Genomic DNA, 27,018 nt, shown 5'->3' on the forward strand with positions numbered 1-27,018 from the left:
TACAAAAATTAACTGGGCATGGTGGGGGATGCCTGTAATCCCAGCTACTCGGGAGGCTGAGGCAGAGAATTGCTTGAACCCGGGAGGCAGCGGTTGTGGTGAGCTGAGATCACGCCACTGCACTCCAGCCTGGGTGACAAAGCGAGACTCTGTCTCAAAAAACAAAACACAACAAAACAAACAAACAAAAACAACCAAAAAAAACCTTTCTGAATACACATTTTAAACATCTTTTGACCATTAGTAGATAACACTTACCATGACTTTATAAGTAAGTAGGGTGATGCCTACTGAGAGCAAATTTCAGATATTAGGAAATGTTTACATCATCATGGTGGATGAAAAATGTAGGACACAAATTTCACATGTGATAAGAACCCAACTATGCATTAAATAGACACAGAAAAATTTCCAAATTCTGTCATGAGCATGTCTTGCTTTCATAGTTTAGGTGGGAAAAATACTTTTAAAAGAAAGGCTTTGATATTTCTGATTATAATTACTATTCCATATAAATCAAAATTATGCTAGTGAAACAAATTACTTCATCCAGCCAGGCGTGGTAGCTCATGCCTGCAATTCCTGCACTTCGGAAGGCTGAGATGGGCAGATCACTTGAGGACAGGCGTTCGAGACCAGCCTGGCCAATGTGGTGAAACCCCATCTCTACTAAAACACACAAAAAATGTGCCAGGCGTGGTGGTGCACACTCGTAATCCCAGCTACGTGGGAGGCTGAGACATGAGAATCACTTGAACCTGGGAGGCAGAGGTTGCAGTGAGCCAAGATTACGCCACTGCACTCCAGCCTGAGTGACAGAGCAAGAATCTGTCTCAAAAAAATTTTTAATAAATAAAATTAAAAATAAAATATTTCATCCATTCATTTTTCCATTTGTTTACCTCCTCTCAGTAGCAGACTAGGGCAGTAAATATGATTCTGCACTAGCAATTTATTTAGTTTTAAAGCTGATCTACATTCTTATTATAACTATTTCTCCATGAATCTAAATAAAGGCTATTATCAGCCATAACATGCTTTAAGCAACCATAATACATGAAAATGCTTAGATGCATTATGCATTCAAATATAAAAATTAGCAAATGATGATTATTGATGCCCCCAAATGGCTAAAGTCCTTTAAAAGGTAACTTTCTGAAATATATATTGCTTTTACACTTTGATTTGCACAGACTAGTCTTACGGACAGACACAAACTATGGAAAATTAGTTATGTGTACTAGACCTTGTGACATACATTTTGATATTATTAGAAATATGTTTTTACTTTTTATTTTTGTTGCTTGAATTTGGGAAAAAAGAAATTAATGACCACTAATATTCTCTCAAACCTGTCTCTAAAATGTTCCCATGATCAATGACCACTATTACTACCAATATGTGACAGATATAGAAGGTGATTAGGTAAACAAACTATTTCCTTTAGTATTTATTTGATGCAAACTGGATCACTCCCAGAGAGGCCAGAAAGATGACTCTCTCTCTACCACAGCATTCCAGCTGGACTCAGCAGCCACCACCACCCTCCACCCCAACATTAACGCTGGCCTTTGCTGGCAATTTTAACACCATCTGACTCTCTCTCCTTTAGATGGTGCTAAGGCCTGGGAGGGGAGAATGAAGGAAGAAGAAGGGTGTAAGAAAAATAGGATATGTAGGCTGCAACATTTTCCTGGAGCAACTTTTCATTTCCTGGAACTTGAAAGAGTTCAAAGCCTTGAAGCGGTCTGTCCCATCTTTGAGCCATCCTTGGTTATTCTTACTGAGTACATCTCCCAAAGTTAATCTCACTCAGTTATGTCTTACAAAAAATCCTCCTCAATCAGTACTTTCAAGAAGTTAAGAAGTCATCTTTCCCTGCAGTTTTACCCTCCTTCTAAAATCACAAAAGTCAAATTGCCCTAAATTTCCACATTTAATAAAATCATTCACCCTTTAAACAAACAAACAAAACACATTATGAAAAAGTACCAAACAAATAGCTTTTAAAAACAAAGAACACACACAATCATGGTAATGAGTCTTTCTTATAAAAATAAGCAATAAAGTCAGGGGGAATAGGGAGTAACTGTTTAATGGGTACAGGGTTAATCTGTGGGATGATGAAAATGTTTTAGAACTAGACAGAGGTAATGAATTGTGAATGTACTAAACACCAAGGAATGATTCACTTTAAAATGGTTAATATGGAAATAAGCCAGGCACAGAAAGACAAACATCGCATGTTCTCACTTATTTGTGAGATCTAAAAATCAAAACAATTGAACTTATGGACATAGAGAGTAGACGTACGGCTACCAGAGGCTGGGAAGGGTAATGGGCAAACCTGGGGGGAGATGGAGATGGTTAATGGGTACAAAAAAAATTTAGAAAGAAATAATAAGACCTATTATTTGATAGCACAACAGGATAACTACAGTCAATAATAATCGTACATTTTAAAATAACTAAAAGAGTATAATTGGATTGTTTGTAACACAAAGGATAAACGCTTGAGGGGACGGATACTTAATATCCCATGATGTGATTATTCCACATTGCATGCCTGTATCCAAACATCTCATGTGCCCCATGAATATATACACCTACTATGTACTCACAGGAATTAAAAATTTTAAAAATGGTTCATTTTATGTTATGTGAATTTTACCTCAATTTTTTAAAAAAAGTAATAAAGCCCAAAATAGTTAAAACTCTTAATGTCTTTCAAGTAATTCTTGTCCTCTGTGGTTTGGGAAAGTGCATCATTTGAGAAAGACCACTAAGTGCCAGTCGCTTCGATACCTCTCAGTGCTATTTCGGTTTTTGAATTAATGGCTGCCGTTCAATAGTGGTGTCTGCCACAAGCCACCCATTAGGTCAGACTTGTTTTCAACTGAGGCAATGAGAACAGGCAGTCCATTTCAGTCAGGCAAAAAGTGACCTCATTTTTTCATCCCGAGAAATTACAGTTGACAGTTTATTCTCTTTTAATCCATAGCTCCCAGACACGGAATGCTACTACTCGTAGAATGTCTTCTTCCAAAGAAACTAGGGACACATTTTCCTAATCTAGCTAAGTAGGTAGTCTACCAAATTCTTCACAGTGTTGGTGGCAGTACATACAACACAGTAATTTCATTATTTTAACAACAGATTTCACCTGCAATATTCACATTTTCCATTAAGAAACCACTAGCAGGATACCTGATGTAAATTGTTCAATGAGCATCTACTTTTAAATTCCCAGCATCATAGTGAGGGAACAGAAATGGGAAAACAGTAACATAATGAAGTATGCACTTCTCTATTTCCAGCTTCTTCTTTGTTTTTTAACCACATTCCTCCTTTCCTCTCTCCTTGAAGAACAACAAGGTATCAGAATAAGTAGGCTGTTGTCCACTGGGATGTTACAGCAAAGAGTACACACTTGGTAACATATATTCCCATTCCCATTCCATATATTCTTGGTAACATATAATTCCCAAGGCATTAATTTTGTTGGTTTATGCAAATGTATTTTATGAAAAGTTTAGAAAAACTGATATACTTTTGAAATTTTTCAGATTTGTCAGTCTGAAGCCCCCAAAATTAATAAAAAGAGCAAACAAATTCTCCACAGATGTTTTTATTTAACACTTTATAGTATATATTATGTGCCACGTACTGGTCTGGGCATTCAGAAATATTAACTAATTTGTTCCTCACCAAGAACACTATGAAGCGGGTGCTATTCTTATCATCATGTTACAGATGAGAAACCTGTCCAAGGCCATAGAGCAGGTACATGGTAGAACCTGGACTTGAACTGTAAGTCAGATTACGGAGTCCCTGCTCTTACCCACCACCTATGCTTTCTCTCATACAAAAGGCATCACACACAGCCATTATTGGCCATCATGGTGTCATGACCAGATTAAAAGCTGGCCGCCTTGGAAAATATCTGTCTCTACCCACTCCCAACTGCCCTACCCCTATAGTGCAGTATAACAAAACCAATGGCAGCATATTTTACTTGCAAAGTATACTTGACCTCATTTGGTCCTCACAACTCACTGGGCTTAGATGGGTCATGGATATAATCTCTATTTTACAACCAGGCTTAGAGAAGTTAAAAAATCTCTACAAATCAGAGTGAGTGGCAGGGCTGGGCTCCTACCTCAGCTCTTAGATTCCCAGTCTCCTTCCTCTACACGTGGCTCTATTAACCTAGTGCAGCCCAGCAACCTTTACATGACAGAGCAAGGTCCTGCTGGTTTCCCTTTGGAAACCAATGCGCCTCCTAACACAGGAAATTCTGTTCTCTCCTCATCAGTCTGTCTTGACACTCATCAATTCAGTCCAGCCAGGTCTGTGGTTGACACTTTATTAAAAGGAGCTGGGTGAGAAAAAAAGAACCAAACGGGGCTGGGTGGTGCCAAGACACCCTTGCCTTTAAGCAAGACAGATGAGAAATGGGTTGGCAGGAAGAACCAGGAGCTACCTAGCGTTCTTCCTGTTCAATGGATCCCCAAGACTGGGGTTGGGCATTGCTGTCCTCATCTCCTGAGGGGGAACAGGAGCTTAAAACTGGACCCAGGCCTGCCTGGGGGGCTGCACGTGCCAGAAATGTCCCTCAGAGCCCACCTCAGCCTTTCAATATTGCCTGGTCCCAGTGACTTCGAGGAGGCCAGGTCAGCTTGGGATATGCTGTGGTGTATCTATCCCTCCAGAGAAGATGGCTGCTGGTCAACGGGGGAGAGAGAAAGACCAAACAGCTTCCAACAGAAATTCTCGTTCAGAAAAAGAAGGTAAGACTAACCTAGTTCTGGAATGAGATTCAAAATTTAACAATGGGTATGGCATGGCACTTAACCAGTCAGGAAGGCCTGTGGGAGCTAGAGGCTACCTGCTGTGCCAGATGCTACCCCCTTCATACCTGGATTGAAAGGAGCTGAACAGGGGAGAAATATGGAGGCAACAGGGCTTGAAGTGATCATTACTGATAGTAGCCTACAAATCCTTGGGACTAAAATATTAAAAATACAACATTTTAAATATAGAATATTTTTTAAAGCCTAATGAATTAAACGTATATTCTCCTGTATATTCAATAATAACTAAGATTTTTTTTAAGCAGTGGAGAAACTCCATCTTTGAGTAGAATTGGAAGTAAATAAATCAATACACAACCCATCAAAAATATCTGTTAAATGTCTATTAATATAGCAACCACTATTCCTTCGATAGTAATAATTACTCCTTATAGTAATAGCAGCTTTATGCAATTAATCTCATTTAATTCTCACTAAAACCTGGTGGGACTATTATTATCCTCACTTTACAGATGAGAACACTGTGACAGAGAGGTTTGGTAATTTCCTCAAGGTCACACAGCTGCTCAAGAGGTGGAGCTGGTCCTGAACCCTTAGTGCAGGCTCTGAACCAGGTGCTACTCTGCTTCCTCAGATGCTGTGCCTGGGAGCAGGACTGAAATACCAAGTGTGGAAGTTCAGAGGCGGGAGAGGCAGTCCACCTCCAGCTGGAGTGGTCAGAAAAGTCTTTACAGAAGAGGAAGTACGTAATGTGATCTTGGAAGGGACAGGGCCATGGGTCTAGAAAGGGTTGAGAGATAGGTTCTACTGTGAGTCATATCTAGATGGGATAGTTCAAGAACAGGAAGGAGCAGAGCACAGCAGGGCTGGAACAGGGGCTGGACTATAGAGGATGACATCTTTAGTCAAATAAAAGGTTGAAGCAGGAGGTGGAAGCAAAGGCACCTTTGAGGAATGCCAATCTAGTTCAGACAACAGATGGAATGGAGGAGCTAAGTCTGTAGGTGGGAAGTGAGGAAAGGCATAACCAGGTCATGAGGAAGCAAAGGGGAAGGAGGAGGTGAGAAAGGACAACGAATCATACGAAGAAAGGAGATAGAGTCAGGAGTAACCTCAAGTCTCAAAACAAAGTAAATGCAGGTCCCATTCTAGATTCGAGGAGGCAGCAGAGAATGGTCTATTCATTGAGGGGCCCAGGCTGGCACCTGACCACCCCTCACCTCCCTCACTCTTATCCCTCTCAGGGTCATGGAACCAACCAGGACACAACTGATAAGGACAAGCAGAGGCATAAAATGACAGCACTCCCTGTGAGCAGGGCTTAAAGACAACAGCCCTGGGCCTCACACTTCCCTGTTATGGGCTCTTTGTGCCCTCTCCCTACCTCAAATTCTTACATTAGAGTCCAAACCCCCAGTACAGACGCCCCTGACATGTGATGATCCAACTTAACAATTTGTCAGCTTTACGATGGGCTTATCAGGGTATTAAATGCATTTTTGACTTATGGATTTTTTTTGTCTTACAATTAGTTTATTGGGTTCATCGTAAGTTGAAGAGCATCCGTACTTCCATATATGACTGTATTTGGAGATAAGGACTTTAGAGTTAATTAAGTTAAAATGAGGTATTTAGGGTGAGCCCTAATCCAATGACTCATATCTTCTTTTTTTTTTTCTTTTTTTATTGAGACGGAGCCTCACTCTGTCGCCAGGCTGGAGTGCAGTGGCGCAATCTCGGCTCACTGCAATCTCTGCCTCCTGGGTTCAAGCAATTCTCCTGCCTCAGCCTCCCGAGTGGCTGGGATTACAGGTACATACCACCACACCCAGCTAATTTTTGTATTTTTAGTGGAGATGGGGTTTCACCATGTTGGCCAGGATGGCCTCGATCTTCTGACCTTGTGATCCACCCGCCTCAGCCTCCCAAAGTGCTGAGATTACAGGCATGAGCCACCGTACCCAGTGACTCACATCTTTATAAGAAGAGGAGATGAAAACACTGACATTCAGAGGAAAGACCATAAGAAAGAAGTCCGACATCTACAAGCCAAGGAGCAAGGCCTCAGAAGAAACCAATCCTTTGGACACCTTGATCTCAGTCTTCTAGCTCCCGGAATTGTGAGAAAATAAATTTCTTTTGGTTAAGCCACCCAGTCTGTAGAACTTTGTTATGGCAGGCTCAGTAAACTAACTCTACCCATTCCCAATCCCTCACCAACACAGGAGAGTTGTCAGTGGAATCTCTTGGTGAGAAGAATAAAAACCCCACCTTTCTTGTTCCAGAAACATTTCATGGACAAAGCCTTGGGAGAACTGTCTGAATATGCACACCCCCATGTTAGTCTATTAGTGGCTACCATTTTTTGGTGCTCACCATGTGGTAGGCCTTCAATATTCACCCCACTCCATACTCACGGCATGGTTCCACTGCAGAATGGTATCGCCACTTTCACATGAGGAATCAATGGCAGTGAGGTAAGAAAATTCACGCAGTAAGTAAAAGACAGATTTGGGATTTGAAGGCAGGCCCTGGCCTGATGGCAGTGAATTGATGCTCAGTGTCACTTGTTCTGTGTGACCTTCTGAGTTGCCTCTAGCTTTGGGGACAGCAGGGTCTAGGGCAAACCCAGGTGAAGCCAGCAGCAAGCTGACTGCCCACAGAGAGAAACCTCTGGTCCCTAGCATATATGAGAGAAAAGTCAATGATAGCAGGTTTCCCCTTGATATGGTTTTGCTGTGTCCCCACCCAAATCTCACCTTGAATTGTAGGTCCCATAATCCCCATGTGTTGTGGGAGGGACCTGGTGGGAGATAGTTGAATCATGGGATCAGTTTCCCCCATATCGTTCTCGTGGTAGTGAATAAGTCTCACAAGATGTGTTGATTTTATAAGGGGTTTCCCCTTTCACTTGGTTCTCATTCTCTCTTGTCTGCTGCCATGTAAGACATGCCTTTCACCTTCCGCCATGCCTGTGAGTCCAATAATCCTCTTTTTCTCTATAAATTACCCAGTCTCAGGTATGTCTTTATCAGCAGAGTGAAAACGGACTCATATACCCCTTCTCCCCAAGAAACCTTCTTGGTTTCTTTCCTTTCCCTCCTAACTGTCTCAACTCCCTGCTTCACCAACTAGTCACTCCTGTATCAAAACCATCTACTCACCTCCAATTTTACCCAGAGCAAAATCCAAATGAGATCCACAGGCCCTAAATGCTCTGCCCTTCCAGTCCACCCCAACTCTCGGAAGTAGTCTCCCACCACCCACTCCCATGTTTGCAACTTTCCAAGCCGTGCTGTCTTCCCTGCTTTTTCTATTCTAGCATTCAGCAAGGATGCTGCTTGCACTTGTTGCTCCCTCACTTCCTTCAGGTCTCTCCCCAGATGCCACCTTTATAGAAAGGCCATCTCTGAACATGCTATTGAAGACAGCACTCTTTTCTCCATTAACTTCTTTGCCCCTCACCCTCCTTATTTTTCTCCAGAGTACTTAGCCCCTGACAGTCACATTCATTTGTCTACTCTCTGTCTCTCTCCACTGGATGCAAGCTCTAGGAGACCATCCTTTCTGTTGTCCCTGCACTAGTCCCAAGGCCTGGACCAGTGTCTGGCATATAATAGGCGATTAATAAACCACAGATAAATGGATGGATACCAGAAACTATAACAATGGAAAATGCACACTGCAGAGAGATAAAAAATTGTTCTGGAAGGTTAGCAGTAGGTACCATTATGAGCTATTTTGAGGTAGAGGGTCAAGAGGAGAATGAAGGAAGGTTAGTATGAGATTCAGAAGGATGACTAAGACAGGGTCGCTGTGCTTTATGTGCAAGTCACTTGTCAATTTGAAAGCAGGTGGTGTCACCATGTAGGGAGAAGCTTTACAAGATAGACATGACCTCAAGATGCAGAAGACATGCAAATCAGCCTGGGACTTAACTTGCACAGCTCTGGACCCAACATCCATTCCTGAGAATTGCCTAGGTCTATCAAAGAAAAGGCAGACCATTCACACCAGAGGAAATGTCTAAATAAAATCATCTTAGGTTTTTCTGTCAATTTTAAAAGTTAAAAACTGAACACTTACAGTTCTGGGTTCAAACGTATACAGGGCTCTGAAGACTTTAACTTGCCCTAAAAAAGGAAGAAAAAACAACAACTGAATTTTTCATTCCTAAGTTTGCTCTTAATAGCATTATCCATCATATCCTTCAGAATTCCCTAATTCAAAACCCATGTGATCAAGTAGAACAGAGGATACTAGAGGCTGAAAAGGGTAGAGAGAAAGGAAGGACAGGGAGAGATTTCCTAAAGGATACAAAATCACACCTAGATAGGAGAAATAAGTTCCAGTGTTCTATACCACCGTAAGATGGCCATAGCTAACAATTATTATATAGTTCAAACGGCTAGCAGGAAGATAGTAAATTTCCCAATACAAAGAATGATAAATGTTTAAGATGATGAAATGCTAATTACCCTGATCTGATCACTATACATTATATGTATCAAAACATCACTATGTAGCCCATGAATATGTACAATTATCTGTCAATTATAAAATAAATTTTAAAAGCATATCATTATATATCAATGTGACTACATAGAAAAATTATATAAGTAGCAGCAGCAACTACTGTCATTATAAAAACACTGACTGAAATAGTTCTATCCAAGAAAAAAAAAGCCTGTGGGAGAATTGTATTTCAGAATTGAGTGCCTTTTCTACATAGGAGATATTTTTAAATATTTAAGTGAATGTAAGAACAGACACACACCTCTGAAAGATGACTTTGCTTCCTTCTAACAGCAAGGAGCTACATAATTATTTGTGCTTAGGTTCTGTCCTATACAGAGTCCTTCCAATCCTGAGATCTAAGTTTAAAAATATAAACATGACCATCTTAACATAAACAAATCCTTAATGTGATAATCTACACTGGTTTAATATTCTTAAATCAGTGGGTTGGAATTCTATATATTCCAAAAGAAAAGAAAATACCACAGAGAAAAAAAAAAAGGACCCACTGGAGAAACCTATGATTCCATTAAGTCCCAAAACAGAGAAGGGGCAACGAGGCCACATGCCTGAGAGTTGTCCTCCTTCCTGCCAAACAATACTTCCTCCTTTCTCTCTTCGTACACTGCATTTCCATAACACTCAGGACTATAATCACTGATTTGCTACCTGTCTCATTTGAGGGCAGGAACTCTAACTTGGTCAATTTCCCAGCACCTAACTGGCACATAGTAGAACTTAATAAATGTTTGCTAAATGAGTATAATCATCCCTCAGTATCCTAGGGCACCAGTTCTAGAACCACGATGGATACCAAAATCCATGGATGTTCAAGACCTTTATATAAAATGGCATAGTATTTGCACATATATACATCCTCCCATACACTTGAAATCATCTTTAGATTACTTATTACACCTAATGCAATGTACATACTATGTAAATAGTTGTTATACTGTAATTTTTATTTGTATTATTGTATTATTAATATTATTATTATTATTTGAAACAGATTCTCACTCTTTCGCCCAGGCTGGAATGCAGTGGCACAATCTCAGCTCACTGGAACCTCCACCTCCCAGGTTCAAGAGATTCTCCTGCCTCAGCCTCCCGAGTGACTGGGACTATGGGCACCTGCCACCATACCCAGCTAATCTTTATATTTTTAGTAGAGATGGGGTTTCGCCATGTTGGCCAGGCTGGTCTCAAACTCCTGACTTCAAGCGATCTGCCTGCCTCAGACTCCCAAAGTGCTGGGATTACAGGCATGAGCCACCATGCCTGAACTGTATTGTTATTTTTTAGTATTTTTCCTGAATATATTTGATTCACAGTTGGTTGAATCTGTAGATGTGGAACCAGTGGATACAGAAGGCCAGCTGTACATAAGTAAATTAACAAACTCAAACAGTATAGGAAAAAAGCCTATAGATAGCAAAAAAAAAAAAAAAAAAACCAGGGGGGGATCCTCTTTTAATAAAATAAAGAGATTTAGAACAGATATCAAAATAGAAGGACTATCTATTTGATAGCTATTTAAAAGCTTTGGGAGGCCAAGACAAGTGGATCACTTGAGGTCAGGAGTTCAAGACCAGTCTGGCCAACATGGTGAAACCTCATCTCTACTAAACATAAAAATTAGCTGGGCGTGGTGGCGTGCACCTGTAGTCCTAGCTACTCAGGAGGCTGAAGCAGGAGAATAGCCTGAACCCAGGAGCTGGAGGTTGCAGTGAGCTGAGATCGCGCCACTACACTCCAGCCTGGGCAACAGAGCAAGACTCTGTCTCAAAATAATATAATAATAATAAATAAAAGCTCAGTTGCAGCACTAGAAGAACGTTTACAGATGGTTATCTAGGACAAGAAAATCATGCAGAACAGTGGCCTCCAAAGTGGGATACGGGAAGACTACTTCAGAAATTATTTACATTTTTATCTTTCTTATTCTTTTCTATTCATATTTGAACATGTTTTATGATATAACAGCATAGAATAATATACATACAACTTATAAATCCACATGCGTTTATATAGACTGAGTACTCAAAAACCTTTTGTGGATCAACTGTAAGCATTATGAAGACACGTATTTTTGCTGTTTTATGAATGAGACACCCGAGTGCCTACCACAGTCGCTGGAACATATGAGGCACTCAATAATTAATTATTTACGGAATGAATGAAGCATGAAGAAAGGAATAGATGGAAGCATGAATTTTAAAAAGTCTGAGGCCAGGCATGGTGGTTCATGCCTATAATCCCAGCACTTTGGGAGGCCAAGGCAGGTGGACTGCTTGAGGCCAGGAGTTCGAGACCAGCCTGGCCAACATGGCAAAACCCCATCTCTACTAAAAATACAAAAATTAGCCAGGTTTGGTGGTGCACACCTGTAGTCCCAGCTACTCAACAGGTGGGAGTCATGAGAATCGCCTGAACCCGGGAGGTGGAGGTTGCAGTGAGCTGAGATTGCACCAATGCACTCCAGCCTGGGTGACAGAGAGAGACCCTATCTCAAAAAAAAAAAAAAAAGTTAATATTAAATAAAAATTTAAAAGTCTGAAATCAGTAGTTTACAACAGCACTGTCTGACATAACTTCACACAATAATAGAAAAGTTCTGTATCTGTGCTAGTCACATGTAGCTTCTGGGCACGAGAAAAATGGTTCATGTGACTGATAAATTGATTTTTAATATTATTTTAGTTAATTTCCCTCATGTTGCAGGTTTAGAACATCAGAAAATGGATTGACTTGATGTCCATTAAAAGGGGATTATGTAAATACACTCTGATTTGTCCACAAGACACAGTCATTTTAAAAAGAATGCTACATATTATTCACAATAGCCAAGATAGGAAATCAACCCAAGTGTCCATCAATGGCAGAATGAATTTTTAAAATGTGATACACACACACACACACACACACACACACACGACTACTATTCAGTCTTAAAACAGAAAGAAATCCTGTCATTTGTGACAACATTGATGAACCTGAAGAACATTATGTTTTGTGAATTAGCCAGGCATGGAGAGACAAAAACTGTATGATTTCACTCATATATGTGGGATCTAAAAATGTTGAACTCATAGAAACAGACAGTAATATGGTGGTTGCCAGAGGCTGGCGGGTAGGGAGACTTGGGGGGATGCTGGTTAAAGAACACAAATTTCTGTTAGACAGCAGGAACAAGTTCAAGAGATCTATTGTACATCATGGTGACTACAGTTAATAACAATGTATTACGTACTTGAAAATGCTGAGAGTAGATTTGAAGTGTTCTCACCACAAAAATATAATGTAAGGTAACACATGTTAATTAGCTTGATTTAGTCATTCCACAATGTATGCATATCAAAACATCATGTTGTACACCATAAATGTATACAATTTTTACTTGTCAATTAACAAAAAGGGTTGCCTAGCCTGGACAACATAGCAAAACCCCATCTCTACAAGAAATACAAAAATTAGCCAGGCATGGTGACATGCACTTGTAGTACCAGTTACTGGGGAGGCTGAGGTGGGAGGATGGCTTGAACCCAGAAAGCGGAGGTTGCAGTGAGCCAAGATTGCACCACTGCACTCCAGCTTGGGCGTGCAAGACTCTGTATCAAAAAAAAAAAAAGAGAGACAGAAAAGAAAAAAAGAATGCTGCAGACAGAACCACAGACACTGACATAGAAAATAATCTACACACAAAAAAACAGGTTTAGAACAGTAGGCAAGTACCATCCTGTTTATGTCAACAAAACACACAGCCACTGAATGAGAGCACCAGTTGTGGGGGCATCATATTCTACTTGACATTTATTGTTTACATTCATTATGCCAAGTGTGTATTACCTTTACAATCAATGAAAACAGTAACAGTGTGATTTGGGATTGGGAGGAGGAATCATGCTCCTTCTAAACATCTTAATATAGAAGAGTAGCTCAGATCCCTGTTACAAGAAAACACTCTTTTCACCATCAGAATTCCAGGGCCACATCTCTCCTGCTCTACTAGGAGGAGCTTAATAGGCACACACAAAAGTAGGAACTTTTTTGGGTCTGGAGTTTGTTTTTCACTCATATAGACTGAACAAAGGAAACACCAAGCGGAAGGAGGAGCTGCCAGGAGAAATACAGTATTTTCTGCTGACTAGATTGTCTCTCTGAGAGCAGAGATTAGTTATCTTGATTACTTCGAACTTTCCAAAGAGAAGTTATACAAGGAAGCAGTCCACTTGTGACCAAAATCAATAACGACAGAACTTTCTTGTTCCTTTGAGGGAAGACAGCAATGAGATGTGTTATGGTTAATTTTGGAAACCAGATCCCATGCGAACTAAAGGGGTTTAGGTGAAATTCAACAAAAATTACAGAACCTGAAAACAAATATGTGGAGTGTGACTAAACCACTGATTTTTGTAATTGTATCTTTCATGATCATCTTACTTAAAATGTTCACAACTGAAAGTGGGAGATTTATTTGCATTTTGATTTATACTAAACAGTGAACAGCAGGCAACTCCTTAGGCTATTATGCAAATTTCTATCTGTTGTAGAAAACACTTTTACATACACAACTTTATTTATTGCTTAATGTTGGGACATTAGCCTCTTGTCCCTTTTCATCCATACATTATAAAAGTTCTGGGATTAATTTATTCCGTCCTCAAAATTGAGTCAAGTGGAAATGAAAGAAGGCAACAGAAATAGCCTCAGAATATGAAAAAAAATGCATAAAGAAGAAACACAGATGACTTTTATGATTACTGTGTAACAACCCTGGATATTATTCGTCTCAAGAAAACAATAATAATACTGAATTCATTGATCATTTTACGTCATATTTATTTCAATTTTGAGCAATGTTCTATAGGTCTATACGTTTACAGAATATCCAGGGGAAGAAATTAGAGTACTCTGTGTTTCTGTATTATCTTCCCTGCAAACATCTTTAAAAAAAAAAGGCAGTAGGCTGGGCGCGGTGGCTCATGCCTGTAATCCCAGCCAGGCCGAGGTGGGCAGATCACAAGATCAGGAGTTCGAGACCAGCCTGGCTAACATGGTGAAACCCCATCTCTACTAAAGATGCAAAAAATTAGCTGGGCACGGTGGCATGCGTCTGTAATCCCAGCTACTCAGGAGGCTGAGGCAGGAGAATCGCTTAAACCCGGGAGGCGGAGGTTGTATTAAGCCGAGATCGCACCATTGTACTCCAACCTGGGCAACAGGGAGAAACTCCGCCTCAAAAAAAAAAAAAAAGCAGTAAACATCTTAATAAATCACCAAGAGGAAGCAGTGATCAATTCCAAATTTACTGGTTCTTGTATATGCATGGAGGCTAAGTTAGATACTTTCCTCAGGCTCCCTCAAGCTTGATCATTTTCTCATCAAAGTCTAGTGACATATAACAAAGAGGAAAAGTAGAGCTCAGAAGACTATATAAATAACCTGAAATTACCCTGGAATTCAACTGAATTAAGGTTAAAAAGAGGCCCAATCTTTTGTCTGAGGCTTTAGGTGAACCTTGCATGAACCATTATGTATTAGCACTAAGGATCTATGCAGGGCTGGTCTCTTCACGTAAGCAAGATCAGCAAACTCCCATTACAGCAGCAGCAGTGGTGCACCTGCTGGCTCACTTCACTGGCTCCTCACCTTGCCAGTCCCACCCTTCTCTGTTCTGTCCAACCCCACCCAGTCCCTGAAGAGAAGGGTGAGTCCACTAGTCATCAGCCAAACACTGTATTTGACCCTAGGCTTCCATAAACGAATCCCTGTCCATAGTGGTAGAGGCATGGCAAAGGCAGAGAGAAGGGTTCTGCAACAGGATATTCTACAGGCAAAGGGTAACTAGGTGAAACTTCTGCTCTAAGTTATGCAAACAGAGTATGTGTCAGCTCATTTTTGAGGCCCTGAAACAGCACTTAGAAGGGGTTGGGGCTTACAAATTTGAGGAAAGAATTCCTAACCTATTTTATTCCCTGTTGGTGAAGAACTGGAGAAGCCTCTGAAGAAAGCCACTCAGATATCATTAAAAAGGGATTGGGGCCGGGCACAGTGGTTCACACCCGTAATCCCAGCACTTGGGGAGGCCAAAGTGGAGGACTGCTTGAGCCCAAGAGTTCAAGACCAGCATAGGCAACACAATGAGACCCCAGCTCTACAAAAAAATTTAAAAATTAGCCAGGTGGGGTGGCGGTTGGTACACACCCATAGTCCCAGCTATTCAGGAGGCTAAAGTGGGAGGACTACTTGAGCCCAGGAGGTCAAGGCTGCGGTGAGCAATGATTGCACCACTGCACTCCAGCCTGGATGACAGAGTGAAACCTTGTCTGAAAAAAAAAAAAAAAAAGAAACTGTTCACTATAAGAGACAGACATACGATAAACAGCAAGAGGAATGACTATTTAAAGTATCAGCCCCTGGCCCTCTGTAATAGACAGACTATTTCACTTATGTTAAGAAGCATGAGACACTTAGATGGGCTTCACTTACAATGGCTATGATAACTACTACATACTAAAGTGAAAAATACTGACAATGGGATAAATCAACTGTGGTGTATTCAGACAATGGGAAATTATTCAGCACTAAAAAGAAATGAGCTATCAAGCCATGAAAAGACATGGAGGAAACTAAAATGCATATTACTAAGTGAAAAGTCAACATGAAAAGGCTATGTACTATACGATTCCAACTATATGACATTCTGGAAAAGGCAAAACTATGGAAACAGTAAAAAGATCAGTGGTTGCCAAGGGATAGGGGAGGTACAGTTGAAAAGGCAGCATACAGTGGATGTTTAGGGCAGTGAAACTACTCTGTATGATACTCTGATGGTTTATTAGAGCATCACTGCCATTACGCATTCGTCCAAACCCATGGAAACCACATCAACAAGAGCAAACTCTAACGTAAACTATGGATTCTGGATGATGATGATGCATTGATGCATCAATGAAGATTCATCAATTCTAACAAATGTCTTTTTAAGAATGCTATATCTGGTGGGGGATGTTGATAATGGAGGGGCTACACATGTGTGGCAGCAGGGGTATAAGAGAAATCTCTGTACCTTCCACTCAATTTTGCTGTAAAACTAAAAGTGCTCTAAAAAAAAGTCCATTAATTTAAAAACAATACCAGCATTGCTAAGCATTATAGAACAAATAGAATTCTCAGATACTGCTAGTGGGAGCGTAAACTAGTACAGCCACTATACAAAATTGTTTGGTGGTAGCATTAATTCATTTTTACTAGTCTTAACATGCCTTGAGACCTTAAGTTGCATTTTTGGGAGTGGAACACAACTAGAAATTCCTTCCGGTTATCTTCTGTAGGACAAAAATATTGCATACAAAAATAACCCCTCTTCACTGTTTCACTAATCCCAGAAAACAGTGAGTCACCTCAACACTTTTAAACTGAAGGTCATGACCTATTAGTAGATTGAGAAACTAACTTAGTTAACTTTAAGAAAATTAAATGGGTCAGAAAGACCAGTGTACACTATACATAATAGAAGAAATTATGGTTTTGTGAAATTTTGTTTTATTGGGAATGGATAGGTAGATGGATATTTAATTAATAAATTTACCAAATACACATTTTTTGGCCTAATGCCAAATGACCAAATGCTAAAATTAATATTTGCCAAAGCCAAATGTGGCTTTAACAGAATGACCTACTGGGATACAAGAATAAACCTGAAACCTGGCCAGGCATGGTGGCTCATGCCTGTAATCCCAGCACTTTGGGAGGTGGAGGAAGGCAGACCACTTGAGATCAGGAGTTGGAGAACAGCTGGCCAACACGGTGAAATCCCATCTCTACTAAAAATACAAAAACTAACCGGGCGTGGTGGCAGGCACCTGTAATCCCAGCTACTTGGGAGGCTGAGGCAGGAGAATCTCTTGAACCCGGGAGGTGGAGGCTGCAGTGAGCCAATACTGCACTCTAGCCTGGGCAAGAGAGTGAGACTCCACCCCCCCCCAAAAAAAAAAAAAAAAAGAATAAACCTGAAATTTTATCCAAAAAAATAATTAAAATTACACTCATTACTAAAATTCCGGTAGGCTCACTTTAAAAGTTTGATATAAAAGGGCAGAAACAGTAATTCCTTGGTACTGTTAACTGCAGCCTGATGGGACTTTTGTAAAACTAAACAAATCCTCTCTCTATAATGAGGTCTGTAGAAAAAGCAAGATGTTTTTGCGCTAGCTCTGCCAGAGTCACTACTGCCGGAAGTGATGCTGCCAGCACATTAGTAAGCTATCCTTCCTCCCTGATAGGAACCAACTGAGGTCAAGACTTAACCTCTTCATCTCCTGGGCCTGAAGATTTGCTGAATGATGATGATATAATGTCACTGAAAGTAATCCCACAAAGAATACAATGGATTCCCCAAAATTACTAGCATTCATACTCTCTCAACATTAATTCTCAATCTATGCCTGTAATTTTTACTCTATATATAATAATTTTCATACTTAAAATTCAGACTCATTATCATCATTAATTATTACAATAATTTACTCCTCCAACAATGAATAATCATTTATACATTCAACTAACTGAAAGAATTTCAATGTATCAGCCAGGTGCGGTGGCTCATGCCTGTAATCCCAGCACTTTGGGAGGCCGAGGCAGGTGGATCGCGAGGTCAGGAGATCAAGACCATCCTGGCTAACACGGTGAAACACCGTCTCTACTAAAAAATACAAAAAAATTAGCCGGGTGTCGTGGCGGGCTCCTGTAGTCCCAGCTACTCAGGAGGCTGACGCAGGAGAATGGCGTGAGCCCGAGAGGCGGAGCTTGCAGTGAGCCGAGATTGCGCCACTGCACTCCAGCCTGGGTGACAGAGCGAGACTCCGTCTCAAAAAAAAAAAAGAATTTCAATATATTAATACTGAAAATTTTCTTGGGGAAAAATGGAAGAAAATGATTTCAGTCCTGGGAATTAAAAAAAAAAAAAAGTTACCCTGGTCATGCCACCTCCACAAAAGGCAAATCAGACCAATACATAAAGCACATATTGTAAATAAGTTACATTTAGAGAACTTAGTTGTTTTCAAAGCAAATTTTTTCTTTTCTTTTTCATTTATTTATTTATTTATTTATTTATTTATTTATTTTTCGAGAGACAGTGTCTCGCTCTGTCACCCAGGTTGGAGTGCAATGGTGCAATCATAGCTCACTGCAGCTTCGACCTCTTAGGCTCAAGAGATCCTCCTGTCTCAGCCTCCTAAGTAGCTGGGATTACAGGTATGCACCACCACACCCAGCTAATTTTTTGTAGGGACAGGAGTCATGTTGCCCAGGCTGATCTCAAACTCGTGGCTTCAAGTAATCCTCGCACCTCGGCCTCCCGAAGTGTAGGGATTACAGGTATGAGCCACCAGGCCCAAACTTCAAAGTGAATATTAAGGTAACAGTAAATCCATATGTCATGCCTTGTTTGCATTACTGATGCTGCTAAAGTGATTAGGCATGAGTGTTACCGATGCAATCTATAATCCTTGCTCAAGCAGAAGTCTTGGTGTGCCAAATAAAGTAGGCATTCCACCATTTGGCCGGTTATCCAAAGCTTAATGGTAGATTTTGGAAGAAATTTCAGTCTAAAGCAAACTTCCATGTTCCCCTCTGGTCGTGTGTGTGTGTATTTTTATGTTCTGGGTTACATATCTTACTGAAGTTCAAGGTCAAAAAATGTTTGGGAGCCATTGCTCCAGACAATCTGAGGAAATTAGGAATTGTTACAGGACTCTATAAAGAATATTTTCCTACTTTGTGGATTTCAGCAAGTATATAAAAAACAATATTCTCCCATTTCCCCCAAAAGCAGATAATTACAAGCAATCTTAGAGCTCTCAAAATGAAAGAAGATAATTATTTGATCAAGACAGAATCATGAAAAATAATACTTTACTATATACATGTATCTTTCTCACATCTGTCTAAGAACATGCAGGGAGCGTTAATCTTCTTTATACCCTGTGGGTATGAAAAAATAGTGTCATCATCTCTGGCTACTCTCGGGGTAAGAAAAAGTATTAATTATTTCTATGAGGCATATTTGAATTATTCTATTAAACATGCATGATGAAACAGGATGTTTTCTGTTGAAAAACAAAACAGGAGGAGTCCGTGGGATGGTATCCAAGAGTTAAGGCCATCGTTTTTTATTCTTGGGGTGATAGAAAACAGCTGTACTCTGTGGGGCCAACACAGGCTCCCCCTCAACCTCTGGCTTTGTGGATTCCAACACCCATAAATGAGGTGATTAGCTCAGAACAGGCCTCCTGGCCCAGATCTCTATTGGCATCATTCCACAAAAGCCCACTGCTTTTTTTTTTCCTTTTCTTTTTCTTTTTTTCGAGACAGAGTCTTGCTCTGTGTCCAGGCTGGAGTGCAGTAGCGTAATCTGGGCTCACTGCAACCTCCGCCTCCCAGGTTCAAGTGATTCTCCTACCTCAGCCTCCCAAGTGGCTGGGATTACAGGCGCCCACCACCACACCCAGCTAATTTTTGTATTTTTAGTAGAGACGGGGTTTCACCATGTTGGCCAGGATGGTCTCGATCTCTTGACCTTGTGATCCGCCCACCCCGGCCTCCCAAAGTGCTAGGATTACGGGCATGAGCCACTGCCCCCAGCACCCACTGCTTTTTTTTTTTCTTTTTTTTGAGATGGAATTTCACTCTTGTTGCCCAAGCTGGAGTGCGATGGCACGATCTCGGCTCACTGCAACCTCCACCTTCCAGGTTCAAGCAATCCTCCTGCCTCAGCCTCCTGAGTAGCTGGGATTACAGGCACCCGCCACCATGCCCAGCTAATTTATGTATTTTTAGTAGAGATGGAGTTTCACCATGTTGGCCAGGCTGATCTTGAACTGCTGACTTCAGGTGATCTGCCTGCCTCAGCCTCTCAAAGTGCTGGGATTACAGGCATGAGCCACTGAGCCCAGCCTAAAAGCCCACTGCTCTTGAAAATAAAAAGAGAGGCTATAATCCTTGGAAAGAAAGTCATACTATGAGCATAACAATGTCCAATAGTTTCCAATGTAATGAATAAGTTTCTTCCTGCCTACTTATACTCTTGGATTAATTAAATCAAGTTCAATTAATTCTGTTTGCACATATACCTTTAAAGAAAAAACTAATAGCAACAACTCTGAACATGACATTTCCATCCCTCCTCTCTCTAACACCACCTCTTTCCACCATTTCCCCTATCCAATCCGCAAAAGAAATAGAAAAAACCTAAAGAATTTGAAACATGTCTTGATTTCAGCTGCAGGAATAGCGGACTCTTTAAAAACAGTAGCCTGTGTGTTTTCTGACAAGAGGGTTCTGTTTATTAACAGTGTGCCTTTCTAATCCATTTTTTCTTTGCTTATACTTTTCAGTGCCTTTCAGCAAACTTGGTTTAGTTTTACATCTTGAGGGACCATACCTACTGGTTAATTTTATTTGGCCTCCACCATATAACATAAAAATCCCAGAGAGCGGGGTTTGAAATTTCAACTGACAAGCTCTTTGCCAACTGTCTTCACTGGGTAAAAAATAGAGAAAGAAAGCAATGGTTCCTAAAAGCCCTTCATCTCAGGACAAACTGCTTCCAATGTCAGTTTGAAGAGACCTTGGGAAAAATGGAAGAAAATGATCTCTGTCCTTGGAATTAAAAAAAAAAAGTCACTCTGGTCATGCCACCTCCGCAAAAGGCAAGATCAGTCCAAAGGCTCGTCCACGAAAGCAATGCTTGTTTTTGTATGACCTTTAAGCTAAGAATGGTTTTACATGTTTAAACAGATGAGAGAAAAATGAAAAATAGTATTTCAAGACACATGAAAATGGTCTGAAATTCAAATGCAGTGTCCATGAATAAAGATTTATTGGAGCACAGCATTCATTTGTTTTTTGTCTGTGGCTGCTTTCACATTATACCATGGCAGAGTTGAGTAGCTGCAAAAGAGAGACATGTGGCCTACGAAGCCTAAAATATTTACTATTCGGCTCTTTATAGATGATGTTTTTAGACTTCTACCTTGTAGTCCTCTTTTTCTGCAAGTAACAAGTCAGACAAACAGAGCACTGGGCCACAGCACAAAGATCTGCAGCTCCTAATCTGCTTCTCCCCAACCCCAAAACCAATCTGGGTCACGACTTCCTCCCATATGAAATGACTGGTTGGACAAATGATTACATATATGCAAGATTAAAGACAGAAAATTCCCTAACATCAAAATCTTTAATCCAAAACTAAATTATCCTTCTAAACTCACATTTCTGGGACACTTACCATGGGCCAGACACCATGCAAAGTACTAACTCACAGCAATTTATTTAATCCTCAAAACAATCTTGTGATGTAAATGTTTTATTAACCCTATTTTATAGCTGGGGAAACTGAGGTTAGAGAGGGTAAGTAACTAGTCCAGGTCCACACAATTAGGGAGTGGCAGCAAAGAGCCTTAAACTCAGGCCCCTCTGTCTCCAGAACCCATGCTCTGAATACCGGGCTTTTAATTCTGGCACCCAGGAACTGAATGACACTAAACAAATACCATGTGTGAAATAATGAGTGCAGTTCCTGATGTGTTGTATGTGCCCATAAATGTTAGCTACTATTAATTACTATACCTTTTTACATTATTCTGGGACTTACTCCTGTGTTTCTCTTTACTGGCAAGACAGCATTATCGAAATCCTCACCCCGTATATTAGAAAATTTATCACATATGATATCCCAGCAAGAGATATTCTAATGCTTTTTTTGTTTGTTTTTACTTTTAGGGACAGAGTCTCACTCTGTCACCCAGGCTGGAGTGTAGTGGCTCTATCATAGCTCTCTATAATCTCAAACTCCTGGGCTCAAGTGATCCTCCTGTCTCAGCTTCCCAAAGTGCTGGGATTACAGCCACCATGCCCGGCTAGCTTTTTAAAAATTTTTTTGTAGAGACGGGGTCTTGCTGTTACCCAGGCTGGTCTTGAACTCCTAGCTTCAAGCAATCCTCTTGCCTTGTCCTTCCAAAGCACTGGGATTACAGGTGTGAGCCACTGCACCTGGCCATAATGCTTTTTTTGTTTGAGACAGGGTCTCACTCAAGTCGCCCTGGCTGGAGTGCAATGCCACAATCATAGCTCACTGCAGCCTTGACTTTCCAGGCTCGGGCAATCGTCCCACCTCAGTCTCCCAAGCAGCTGAGACTACAAGCTTGTGCCACCACACTGGGGCTGGGCTACTTTTTTTTGGTTTTTTTTGGATTTTTAGTAGAGACGGGATTTCACCATGTTGCACAGGCTGCCCTTGAACTCCTGAGTTCAAGCGATCTGCCCGCCTCGGCCTCCCAAAGTGTGGGATTACAGGCATGAGCCACAACGCCCAGCCCATAATGCTTGTTTTAAGCAAACAAAGCTCACACCTGTAATCTCAGCATTTTGGGAGGCTGAGGCAGGAAGATTGCTTGAGCCCAAGAATTTGAGACCAGCCTGGGCAACACAGCAAGACCTTGTCTACAAATAATTTTAAAAAATTAGCTGGGTGTGGTGGTGTACATCTGTGGGTCCCAGCCACTTGGGAGGCTGATGTGACAGAATCTCTTGAACCCAGACAGTGGAAGCTGCAGTGAGTCAAGATTGTGCTACTGCACTACAGCCTGGCACTCTGGCACTCCAGCACTCTAGCAAGAGAGGGAATTACCATAATTAAACGTAAGAGTTTATTGTGTCCCTTAAAATTTAGTTTTTGGGGTATATACTTATCTTTTGTTGTTATGTAAAAAAGGCTGGTGGTAATATTATATATGCAATCAGCTATGTAAAACAAAAATCTGCATAGAAGAAAAACTGGAAAGAAACAACATCAAAATGCTAACTTATCTCTGAGTGATAGAACTATGAGTCATATTCGTTTTCTTATTTTCTAAATTGTCTACAATGAATAGGTATCCCATATACAATCAGGAAAATATATTCTTTTTTAATGCCCTTTTGAAGAATAACTTACAAGGTACCTGCATTTTATTTTATATATTTATTATTTATTTGGTGACAGGGTCTTACTCTGTTGCCCAGGCTATAGTACAGTGACGCAGTCATAGCTTGCTGTAATCTTGAACTCCTAAACCTCCTGGGTAGCTGGGACCACAGGCATGTGCCACCACACCCAGCTAATTTTTCTTTGTATTTTTTGTAGGGATAGAGTATCATTATGTCGCATGGGCTGGTCTTAAACACCTGGCCTGAAGCAATCAGCCCACCAGGGCCTCTCAAAGTGCTGGGATTATAAGCGTGAGCTTTAATCTGGCCTACTTGTGTTTGATTTATCAGCAATGTATTTACTAATATGAGTCCTCCTTTATCTGCTTTCTCTTCCTGACTTCACCATGAAAAAAAAATTGCCATGCGTAGTACACCCACAAAACTGAGAACATAGGGACACTTAAATTAACACAGTGAGAAGGCTTTCATGATCAGTGCAGGCTATTGTGGGAGGTGACATCTACTTTAATTTTGGAGATAAAAATAGTTATCCATTGTGATGCCACAGGGGTAGAAAAAATTTTAAAAAACAAACAATTAAAAAAAATTTTTTTTTTAATTTTAAAAAACAAACACCGAGCGTGGTGGCTCATGCCTGTAATCCCAGCACTTTGGGAGGCCGAGGCGGGTGGATCACGAGGTCAGGAGATTGAGACCATCCTGACTAACACGGTAAAACCCCGTCTCAACTAAAAATACAAAAAATTAGCCGGGCGCGGTGGCGGGCGCCTGTAGTCCCAGCTACTCGGGAGGCTGAGGCAGGAGAATGGTGTGAACCCGGGAGGCAGAGCTTGCAGAGAGCTGAGATAGCGCCACTGCAGTCCGGCCTGGGCAAAAGAGCGAGACTCCGTCTCAAAAAAAAAAAAAACAGTAGTTACCCACGCAAAAGGGGGCAGGGTCAGGCAGCCCCAGAATAAAGAGCAGGGTCTGGGGTTCAGGAAGCGGGGGTCTAAGAATGTCCAGTCAATCAACATGCCTGAAGCCTGGGGTAAAAGATGGCGAGAGATTAAACTGGGGCATGAGCGGATGCTAGAGGTTTTCAAACTTTTTTGAGATCCATAGGAAGAAATATATTTCATATCAGGATATGCACACTCATAAAACGTAAAAAAGGTCCTATAAAAATTTCTTATCCTTACTTTGAGTGATTCACTCTGATATTTTTTGTTCGTATTCTATTTTCTTTTCTTCAAGACGCTAGTCATGACTAATTATACTGACTTTACTAATTCACCACTCACAGTGTGAAAAACACCAGGCCAGAGCATTTCACATATCAATGTGTGCATCCACTGTTTAGAGATGAAATTATAAAAATGTTCTCACTGGCTGGGTGTGGTGGCTCACACTTGTAATCCCAGCACTTTGGGAGGCCAAGGTGGGAGGATCACTTGAGGCCAGAAGTTCAGGATCAGCCTGGGCAACAGAGCAAGACCCCATCTCTACAAAAAACAAAAATAAATAAAAAATTAGCTGGGACAGTAACGCGCGCCTACAGTAATGTGCGCCACGGGAAGCTGAGGCAGGAGGACAGCTTGAGCCCAGGAGGCTCCACTGAGCTATAATTGTGCCACTGCCCTTCCAGCCTAGGTGACGGCAAGAAGCTGTCTCTAAAGAAAATAATAATTTAAAAAATTTTAAAAATGGCCTTAGTCTTGGCCCTCTATAAAGACACATGCTAGCAAGACAACATGATAATATAAATGTGCCCTTTATTTACAGCGCAACCTCTTTCAAACCTGATATAGAGACCAGGATATACACAGCATCTAAGAATACAAAATGGGAATCACTAGGGACAAAACTGAACTTAAGCTAAGAGCTCAATCAAAGCTGACCCAACAGATACACAGGGGCCAAGTTTGTAGCTGAGGGTATTTTACTATTTCTAGCTAATATTAGAACTCTGGTAAAATAATACAAACTTTGGACACAGAAGAAAGATTATAAAACACAAGAAGAAAAAGTAAAGTGCAAAGGATTATCAATATCTTTGAAAACGGAGCCCCTCTTTGTTCAGAAAACAGAAGGATTCAAATGTTCTTATGTAGCACATACAAGAGCCTCCACAAAAGTCCATATCTCAAATTCTAACAGACCCAAAAAGAGGAAAACGAATTCAGAAAGGTCATCTATGAGAAACTAACAAGCTGTCCAAAGCATCTGTTTCTTCCAAGATCATCTACTCACTAAGACAACAGCCTTTAAACTGAAAATTGTTTCCCTAACTGCATCCTCTGTCAAGTCACAGCAGTGCTCCTTCAAAAGGTTGGTGTTGTGTTCCTAAGAGCCACATTCCTATCATAAAAGTGGCTTGCCTGGTGACCTGGAAATGTCTGACCTGATGCCCTGACCTACCACTCCACTCCAGGGCTCCTCCTAGACAGACCAGGTGGTGAGCCCTTTCTCCAGCTTGGCCCAGTCCTGAGAGTCGAGATTGTTTATGGGAAGGAGGGGCTAGGCAGAAGTCAGGAGCATCTGGAAAGACCGAAGGAGTCCAAGTGACTCCCAAAAAGGCCAGGGGAGAATTTTAACCCTAAGAAATGTCAAGGTATTTTCCAAGCCAGCTCAAATTAGGGGTGGAGGAAGGGAAGCACAAGAGAATGGAGTCCTTTAGGATTTCCCCAGAGAACAGGAAGGCCAGGAAGTGAAAAGCTGTGGTTTCTGGGGCTGTAATTAAAATACGGTAAATTACAGGACCATTCTTGCCGAAATCCCCCTTTCTCCTAGAAGGTGGGGGAGAGTTGTGACAATACTTCTATGGTCATATTCTTACCTTCAGCCACGCCAAGGCCCTGGGGTCACACCTACTCCTGAGGCTGCAGCTGCTCAGAGTTTTTTTTTTGGTTTTTTTTTTTGGGGTTTTTTTTTTTTTGAGAGGAGTCTCGCTCTGTTGCCCAAGCTGGAGTAGAGTGGCCTGATATCAGCTCACTGCAACCTCCGCCTCCCAGGTTCAAGAGATTATCCTCCCTTAGCCTCTCGAGTAGCTGGGATTACAGACATGCGCCACCACGGCCCGGCTAATTTTTGTATTTTTAGTAGAGACAGGGTTTCACCATGTTGGCCAGGCTGGTCTCAAACTCCTGACCTCAAGTGATCCATCTGCTTCGGCCTCCCAAACTGTTGGGATTACAGGGGTGAGCCACTGCACCTGGCCTCAGAGACTTTTTTTAAAAAAAACTCTTTTTCACTGATAGATGCCCAGAAGATCATTTTATCTTTTTATGAACATGGGCACATGGACAAGGAGGAAGGAAATGGAGACCATGGAATTTTTTCTTAAACTTCTAGGAATGCCCTGGTTCCCTCCAAAGCCCTTCAGCCTGCAGAACTATTTACTGTTTAAGATGTGGATGGCGTGGCAGTGAGAATAACCTCTGCTCACAGAGACAGAAGAAGGAAAAATCAGTGCTCTCTGGGGCAGTGGCTTGCCACCAATATGCAGTGGTCATTTAAATTGTAGGCTTTCAGAATAATCACTAGGAATTTGCTCTCCTTCTATACCCACTGTCTACATGCAGAAGTAACCTGCTATCTCTTGCTATCTGTCCTAACAAATTGTAGTTCTTTACCTCTGGTTTTAAGATACTTAGTGAAAAACTAACACTTGAGCACTATAATAATTTTCAACTATGAATAGAATGATTTT

The 27,018-nt window shown here is 41.1% G+C and overlaps 1 protein-coding gene across 4 annotated transcripts in view; it reads right to left on the reverse strand.

Annotated features, from left to right (window-relative positions):
* OSTF1 (osteoclast stimulating factor 1) overlaps window positions 1–27,018 on the reverse strand; it is a 59,067-nt gene that overhangs the window by 20,368 nt on the left and 11,681 nt on the right. For all 4 annotated transcript variants that reach the window (XM_055272240.2, XM_055272239.2, XM_063636991.1 and 1 more), the window contains exon 2: window positions 8,901–8,947. In XM_055272240.2, the coding sequence (XP_055128215.1) occupies window positions 8,901–8,947 (47 nt within the window). The remainder of the gene's footprint in view (window positions 1–8,900; window positions 8,948–27,018) is intronic.

The sequence above is a fragment of the Symphalangus syndactylus genome, chromosome 3 (assembly GCF_028878055.3).
Source record: "Symphalangus syndactylus isolate Jambi chromosome 3, NHGRI_mSymSyn1-v2.1_pri, whole genome shotgun sequence".
NCBI classification, from domain to species: Eukaryota; Metazoa; Chordata; class Mammalia; order Primates; family Hylobatidae; genus Symphalangus; species Symphalangus syndactylus.